We start from the raw sequence: 8,817 nt of genomic DNA, 5'->3' as shown, positions 1-8,817 counted from the left end.
GCCCGGAGCCTGGGCCGTCGCCCCGGCCGGGCCGGACATTGAAGACTTGTCTGTGTTTCACACTTAAGATAACTGCAGCGCTGAGGACAAATACAAGATATGGATGAGGCACCGCTACAACGACTGCGTGGGTTGCTTGGCGGAGCTGATGGGACACGATGCCTTCCAGGTCAAGGTAGGTCCTGAGCCTGCTGCTGAGACATGCGTCCACGTGGGGGTGCCTGGCGATGCAGAAGCAATTACCGCTTAGTAATTAATATTTAAGTGTGGGAGGGCAGGCAGTGCTGTAAGACTGGTAGTGCTCACCTCTGCTCCCCAGCCTGCCACTAGCAGGCATGCAGCTTTCTCAGTGAAGAACATTCTTCCTCCTTTAGAAGTTGCCTCCTTTGGGTCTGACCCCTGGCATCCTTGTTGAGGTGGGTGTTTTTGTGGTGGTGTTTGTTTGTGTTTTTAAAGGAATTGTCACTCTGCACCCTCATGAAGTTTGTTGAGTTGGAGGCACAATATCCGTTGATCAAAGTAGAGTGGAAGGGGAGTTTGACTTTTCCATGTGAACTTCTTAAGGTAAGCTGCAGAACTGAAAAGTTCCTCTTGTAAGTTACCCAGTGGCACACGTTACCTCATGTGTTCACCTTCTTCTGGACTAAAAACTTCAAGCTAGAAGGTTTTCAGTGCAAAGGGAGAGAGGTGTGCTAGAGAGAGCACCAAGACCTAGAGCTTCTGTTCCTGGTGAGGTGACAACTACAGGTGTGGGAGCAGCTGCCTTGCTTCCCCCTTCATTTGAGCTGGCTTCCTGCATGTTTATGAGGTACCGGTTCTGGGGTGGATTTTTGGAGTCCCTGGCCTCACTTGCAAGGACTGGGAGGTGAGAGGGAAGATACTGCCCCTGGTTCATCCACCATGTCATTTCTAATGTCATTGCGTTTCATAAAAGGGGCCCATCTTGGAGGCCTTGTCAAAATGGTTTGTGAGCATTGCTCTGGGGCAAGCAGCACAAAGCCGTGCTGGCTGCCTTTCAGAAAGACACGGGCGTGCCCTCAGCCATCACAGCTCGCTGTCTGCTCCTGTGCTTAAGAGACTGACTTGTTGCTTTCCTTTACAAACCTTGTGTTAGGTAGTTGTAGATGGCTTACTTCCCTTAAATGAGGACGCTTCACTCCTGATCTCTCGCTTTCAAGAATATATGGAGTATGATGACATTCGGTACTTTGTCATAAAGGCAGTCACTGAAAGTATTGGACAAGTCATGCAGAAGACAAAAGAGGTAACAAATTGTCACTGCTGAGGTGGGTCTGGATAAACTGCTCTGAAACATGTATCTTGTGTGTGAAGCGGGGAATAGTGGTATAGGGAAAGGCTTTGGAAGCAAAAGAAACGAGTGTGCTCACTTGAAGGCATTGATTCTAATTTTTTTTAAATTTTTTCCTTGCTACAATGTATGCCATTTATGCTAAGACTGTCTTCAGTCTGAAATTGGAAGTAGTTCAAGACACACATACTGTTGTTCTTGCAAAACCTCGTCTAGGCTCTAGCTTCTGTTTTACCCAAATCTCTGGAGCTGGGGTGGCACACACAGAGCTTTTAATTCTGTTCTCTCGCTGGTGCAGAAGAAGAGTCTGTTTTCTTTCATTAGATGTACCAGTTTTGTTAAACTAGTATTAGTTCAGAGATAAGTTTTATGTTAGGCAAACAGGTAATAGTCCAAGACAAGGCAGCAATAGAAATATACCAGTATGTAGTTCAGCCATCAGCATTTTTTCTTTCCTTTTTCTTTCCTAAATATATTCAGTGCTTGGAAAATAGGGCAATATTCAAGTCCAGCATTGTACCATCTATTGTGGAACTTGCTTCATATTTGATTATATGCTTTTTTCTCAGAGGCCGCTGCCATTTTACCAGCAGAACGTATTTTCCCTTATTTCACCCATTAACATGCCGAACAAAGAGAGTGACATGGTCAAATTTATGGTGAAGCAAGGTTAGTAAGCTCCACATTATGAACTGTATATGAAAAGGAAAATCAGGTTCAAGATTTTTATTATGTAAAGACTATTATTGTTTATTGATGAAAAATGTCTGGTTCCGTGATCACAGTGGTTTTAAACACTATTACAAAATCCACATTCCTCAGTCTACAGTGGGGTCTGTAATGGCCGTGTGTCAAGACAAGGACTTCAGCCCAAATTTTTAGGGTATCAAAGGACTAATTGTATTTTTTTTATACATCCATTTCAAGTTCAACATCTGTTTTCCCTTTCTTCTTAGATAACTGGGAGGAATTGAAAGTGTCAAAGCTGCAGGTAACTGTTCATTTGGTGCTTCAGAGTTGAAATTTTATCTACTTTAAAATACAGCTTTATCTACACCAGTGTGTTTAACCTGCTGCTTGCAATTCTGTTTTAAGGCACACAAGCAGGCGTTTGAAAAAATGTGGCTCAGTTTTTTGAAGCACAAGGTGAGCGTTAACTTCTGCCGCCGATCTACATTGCTTTCCAGTTGCTGATCGTTAGAGGCTGTGGCTGTCCTTGCATGGAGCTTCTGGTAGGACTCCGCTATGCTTTCAGTGTCAGATGAGAACAGCCCAGTCACCATTTCTGCTGGATTGTTCTCCTGCCAAGAAGCATGACATCACACATGGTCTGCTGCCTCTCCTTACTTTCTGCCTTTTTTTCCCAACTTAAACAAGTCTGCTTGTAAGGAATGATCTGCAGTGTAACAACCTCTGTTCACAGGTTGAAGGTTCCGAAGCTTTTTTGCTGATGACTTTGCCCTCTTAGCTGTGATGACGCTTTTAGTTCTGAGTCCTTGCTTCTACTTATGAACTTAATTGTCAGGTGTCATTTGTAAACTCTCCCAGTTGGGAACTGTTGCTGCCAGCTGTTATGGTATATTGTCCTGGCATATTCCCTTTTGCTTGTGTGTTGCCTTTTTGAGCCATGGGTTGCTGTTGCTTTCTTGAGTTCTCTCTGCAATGATTGTTTTCACTGTGTTGTTTTATCCTTCACAGCTACCCACTGGCCTTTACAAAAAAGTTCTTGTCATTCTGCATGACTCCATCCTGCCTTACATGAATGAGCCCACTCTCATGATAGACTTTTTGACAGTGGCCTATGGCATAGGTGAGTGAAAACAGGCTTTCTATCCTTTGTGAGGCTCTGCAGCATGGTGCATATGGACTTGGAAGGGCTGCTGGATCCAACACCACGACCTGGGTGATGAAGTAGATGTACTTTTGGCTGGGATCAAGCTAAGGAACTAGTGTGAGCTTTCTTGTCCCTGAAAGTGAGATGTTTTCACTTGTGTTTGTCAGTGTTGTTGCTCCTTGTATGTAAGGAAGATCATATTTAAGGCTTTGGGAAGAGTTGAATACTGGAGTTCAGCCAGCAATGCTGATAGCTGCCCTGCATCCGGGCACAGGATGCACAGATTCCTACAGAAATGTCCTTTCTGAGGAGACCTTTGCCTCCCCAGTGCGGCTTTCTTGGGGGATTAGAGCAGCATGTTTGTGTCTCTCGGTCCTTCCGAGCCTGTTCTTCTAAACTACTCCTTAATCTTTGTAAATAACTTACGAGCCTCTGGATGATTTTAGATGAAGTTGTGTTACCTTACAGCCATTGTGCTGGCTCTAATTTCAGGTACTCTGAGTTTTGAGTTCCTTGTGGGAAGGTTTTGTAATAGAAAGAAGTTGAAGCTGATACTTATTTTCTTACCTGCCTGCTTTCTTAACAGGTGGAGCAATCAGTCTTCTAGCCTTAAATGGATTATTTATTCTGATTCATCAGCATAATCTGTAAGTGAAAAGAGCATCTTGTTTAAAGGAACATGAGCTTTTGCATTTATATCTTTAGAGAAAGGAGCTGAAGTGGATTCTACACATCCTCAGTCTTTAAAATTCTCCTATGAGAAAGCCAAACTCTGCACAAGAGGTTCAGCTGTTTGGATGCTGAGCTCTTTTGATAGTGTGACCTTTTTTTCAGCTGAGCCTAAATATCCTCTTCTCCAGACTGTGGTTGCTGAGCACTTGAAAATCGATTTCCATTGATCTGATTACATAGTAAAGCCGTAGTCTTTGGTGTGCCTTTCGTTGGATCCTGTACCATTTGCAGTCAATCCATTTCACATTCTGAAAATGGCTGAGCACTGCAAGAGCCATAAATTCACCTTACAGCTTGTTTTCAAGTGGTGGCTGTGGAGAGAAGCCTAAGAAACCTAAACAGAGCACAGCAGTGGTCTGGGGTAGCGTATAATGAAAGCACAGAAACACTTAGATGCAGTGTAGTCCCGTTGTACATCACTAATGGATGTTGTCTTTTTCCTTTTTTTGGCAGGGAGTATCCTGACTTCTACAAAAAGCTGTACAGTCTTTTAGACCCTTCTATATATCACGTGAAGTACCGAGCCCGCTTTTTCCATTTGGTTGATCTGTTTTTGTCTTCATCGTAAGTAGCATCTTTATTACGTATGTTCACGTATTTTCCTCTTGCTTTTCTGTTGGCCAGAGACTGTTCTTGAACAGTCCCCCACATGTCTAGATATAATGTATTCAGTGTTCCTACTGGAGCAGATTTGTTTTTACCAAGAAAACTGAACCTGAGAGTGTTGTTGTAGTGTGTAATTTTTTGTGTGCTATTTTTGGAGATTTGCCACACAACCATCTAGTTTCAGAAAGTAAAAATGCAGATGGTTATCTGAGGTTGATCACTTTGTCTGAAAGTGATGTTTTTTCTTGTTGGTCTTTATGAGTATGGAAAAGGAACACTTACAGGCTTTTTATAGATCATAAAGCTGTTGATAAATTGATGACCTTTTGCAGACATAGAACATTGAAATATAAAGTATTTGATAGCCTGTCCTGATGCTGTCAATTCACTGTACACAGGGAGGAAACTAGATAAGCAGCTGGTCACATAGTTGCCATCATGTTATAAACAAGAGTCACGCTTTACACTTCAGCACTAGGCACTTAATATCAAACTTCTTGTATTCATAGTGTGCTTTGGAGAGAGTAACAAGATCTGACAGATGGTGTCTTGTGGGGTGGCTTTGCTGAGCCTCGCAGGTGTAGCAAACCCTAGCTGAAGACTGAGTGGATGAAAATTGTCATCTTTCATCCCAGCTCTTCTGACCTGAAGAAGGTGTCTGAATGAGCTGATTGCTGTTAGAAATTTGCATTCTTACCATAAAAAAAGGAACTGTCCTGCACATTTACATTACAGGAGCTTTATGATCCCATTAACAGCTGTACTGCTTACTTTAGTCCTGGAAGTATTATGTAAATTTAACACCATGGCCCTTGTATTAGTTAAACCCACAAAACGACATTAGGAGAATATAATTAAGGTTGCCTGGCCAAGCACTCAGAAGTTTATAAAATGACTGAATAAAGACTGCCATGTGAATGACAACGTACAAGAGCTGTGCTTGGCGACAGCAAGTGCCTGGAGTGGTGCCGTGCACCTGGATTGAATCACAGAGTGATTTGAGATTATTCATGCATTGAATGGAAATGCCCCCAGATTTGTTCCAAAGAGCGCACAAGACCCTATATTACTGCTTGAAACCAGGATTCTTATAGCTTCTCCTCACTCCATAGCCCAAAAAATCTGAAGAGCCCCACTGATCTTTATCTTGACATGCTGTTTGGATTGGTGAGAGTGCTGGCTCATTTGCTAGGAATTTTACATGCTGGTTTCTTCTGTCTCCATTCCAACAGTCACTTGCCGGCGTACCTGGTGGCAGCATTTATAAAGCGCCTCTCCCGGCTGGCCCTCACTGCTCCTCCTGAGGCTCTGCTCATGGTCATTCCCTTCATCTGTAATCTCTTTCGGAGGCACCCCGCCTGCAAAGTGCTAGTACATAGACCTAACGGGCCAGAAGGTAAGAGGAAAGGTGGGCACGGGAGTTGTGTTACATCTTTAGAGATCATAGAGGGCAGCATTCCTGCGGAGGAGGAGGGGAAATCCCAGCCCCAGTTCTGAGGTTTAGAAGGATCCCTCTGCCCCTTGAGTTTGTGGAAAGGCTGCTCCTGCAAGTTCTCTGCCTGGGAAGACCCATCTGCGTTGCTCCTTTCTGACCTTAGGCCTCACAGTTGCCTCCTCTGCCTCTGTGATTCACTGGGAGAAAGCTGCTTTGAGCCTGGCACGCAGATCCAGGCTGCTTGTAAATGCTAAAGGGCTGGGGGAGACCTGTACCAGACATGGAACTTGTCTTGTTCACCTCAATAAATGAGAAGAAAATGAATGCAGAAATCAGAGACCTCTTTGATTTCAGTCTGCAGTGGTTTTGTGTAGGTGGCCCCACTGGGGCCTCAGTCCTGAGTTTTTACTTCATCTCTCTGTAATTTAACTTGTCAGTGTTGAACATCAGTAGTGACTGTTCAAAGTTGCCCAAGATGCCCTTTGCATCAGACTATTGCAATTCTTTGTGCCCTACTTCCCGTGCTCTTTCAAAGTAATATGATTCTGTAGAGCTGCAAACAGTGACTCTTGGGTCGTGCCGGGATGTGTGAGCTTGTTTCCAGACCCTTCCAAGACCCATCTTGGGAAGGAGCAACTCTGGGTTTCCATGTTCCCTTTTGGGGTTACGTACATCACGCAGAAGCTATTAGCTCTGTATCTCTATTTCCTTAGATATGTCAGAAGATCCATATAGTATGGAGGAGGAGGAGCCGTCTGAAAGCAGGGCTTTGGAGAGCTCTCTCTGGGAGATCCAGGTATGTCAGCTAAAAAGGCACATCTGTGGTATGGGCTTCTTCCACCCTTGCTGCTTCCTTGACACATGTTGGCAGTGGGCAGTCCCACGTACAAGAACCTGCTGGCCTACATCTTGCAAACAAGGTGAGTTTCTGGCTGATTGTTTATTCTGCATCCTTTTCCATCCTAGCATTAGAGGTGGAGGATTCCACAGACTGGAGAAATTGTACATGCTAATTAGTAGGTGACTTGTGAGCACACATCTGACTGTGCAGCTGAAAAGTGTGCAGATAACAGCTGAAACAGACTAAATAGCAGCAAATGTATGAGGCTTTTTATTTGCTTTGGAGGGGAGAGAGGAACTTGCTGAACGGTGATGGAAATTAATTGGATACAGCTAGGTCATCCTGTAGAAATGGGTTTTAAAATGCTAGAGAAGATTGTAACGTTCACCTTTCACCTGGATCATTTGTAGGATGGTGTATGAAGGTTGAAATTGGTTAAAATACTCCTGATGGTTCTCAAACATTAATGCCGGGATTATCACTTTCCATTTAAATGCTACAAGGGTTTTGTGTAAGGGGCTGAAGCAGAAACGAGAATGTTGTGCAGAAGCAGGAAGCGCGGAGAGCAGAAGCTCAGATGCAGCATCAGGGCCACGAGGGGTAGCAGAATTGGGTTATGCATTGTAGGCATGGCTTGTGGAGGAGTCTGTCTGTCTTGAGCTGGATGTGAACCAGGTGAGAAAGTCCTTTGACGTGTTTGAAAGATGGCTGAAATCAGGATTTCTTGAAGCTCTGTAGTAGCACAGTGCAGCAAACTTGCCTCTGCCAGAATTTGATGTTAACTGAAGATCTGACCAACAAAGGGACAGATACTTGTGTGGGAATCCAGATGGATGTGTGTTACCCTGTACTTACTAGACCATCTCCTATTTGTCTTGCTTTTGCAGTCTCTACAAAACCATTATCACCCAGACGTGGCCAAGGCAGCTGCTATCCTGAACCAGTCGCTGTCTGAAATAGAGGATGACATATCAGGGCTCCTGGAGCTCTCAGCTTATGAGGTAGCATTGCTGTGCCTTTGGATGATTGGAACCAGAGGAAAGGAGGCTGGTTCCTGGATGCAGTAGCTGTGTCCTGCTCATCAACTTTGCTGCTGGGGTGGGAGCTAGACTGACTTTTGGTTACCCAGAGCCAGGGAAAACAGGAAGATGTCTGTTAAATAATGGAGCATGAGGCAGCAGTGGTGACAGGGATGGCTTTTATTTAAAACGTTTATTGCTGGATCTTTTAAGGGGTTAGAGTGAGCACTGGTGTTGGCCAGAGTGAAGAGCTTGTACTGAGTTTTGCCAATATCTTCTATTTTTTTTCTTCGTAGCTTTTTGATAAAGAAGTAAAGAAAAAGGCTGTTGATGTGCCCCTGGAGTTTGAGCAAGTACGAGGTTTGTTCGGGAAGAAAAATGATATTTTTGCAGAGCACTTCACTTTAGATTGACGTGATCTCTTGTAAACGCATCTGCACAACTGACTGATCTTAGGGACATGCACAAAGCTCATGTGTTGTGCTTGGCAACTCTGCCTTTAGAGTATCTCCATGTGATGAGAGCTGGACTGCTTGACAAGGGTGCAGCCTTCTTCAGTGACCTTTGCCACTACCCAGATGAACTTTTCTTTGTTGCTCCTTGTTTCTCACACTTGCATGTTGCCGCCTGATGTTTGGGAGAGTTTTTCCATGAGAGCAAATTTTTCAGGACTTACTTGTTGCCTGGATTCTAGCCCTTTTCTCCAAAGCCGCTGGTGCTGGCTGTGATCGGTGACTGCATTGACAATCCATCTTGCCATTCGATGGGACTGAGGGGAAGTGACTGACTACTGCTCTTATTTTTCACATGTGTTAGTTTCACAGAGTAACATCAGTTAGAGCTGATAACCTGGTTGTAGCAAGTGACTTCAATACATAGCTGTAAACACCTGATGATATTCTAATTATAATATATTATATAATATTCTAATTATATTTTTTATATACACTTTTGAACTCATGTCTTCAGGGGGATGTTTAGCTTCTATGAACTTGTCTTAACTCTCATGTTCATGGCATTGAAAGCTCAGGTTTATCAAAA

At 43.8% G+C, this 8,817-nt stretch overlaps 1 protein-coding gene across 1 annotated transcript; it reads left to right on the top strand.

The window, feature by feature from the left end:
* The first annotated feature begins 79 nt into the window (after positions 1–79).
* On the top strand, positions 80–8,449 carry NOC4L (nucleolar complex associated 4 homolog (S. cerevisiae)). The gene is made up of 13 exons (XM_010289289.1): positions 80–175; positions 457–564; positions 1,115–1,264; positions 1,879–1,978; positions 2,266–2,300; positions 2,405–2,455; positions 3,008–3,119; positions 3,730–3,790; positions 4,329–4,439; positions 5,714–5,877; positions 6,630–6,712; positions 7,645–7,758; positions 8,073–8,449. Exons 1-13 carry the CDS (start codon positions 104–106, stop codon positions 8,187–8,189), a joined length of 1,278 nt encoding a protein of 425 aa, XP_010287591.1. The 5' UTR covers positions 80–103; the 3' UTR covers positions 8,190–8,449.
* Positions 8,450–8,817: the final 368 nt, after the last annotated feature.

The sequence above is a fragment of the Phaethon lepturus genome, unplaced genomic scaffold (assembly GCF_000687285.1).
Source record: "Phaethon lepturus isolate BGI_N335 unplaced genomic scaffold, ASM68728v1 scaffold47536, whole genome shotgun sequence".
NCBI lineage: Eukaryota > Metazoa > Chordata > Aves > Phaethontiformes > Phaethontidae > Phaethon > Phaethon lepturus.
Note: the sequence above shows the minus strand (reverse complement) of the source record. Positions and strands in the feature narration are given on the sequence as shown.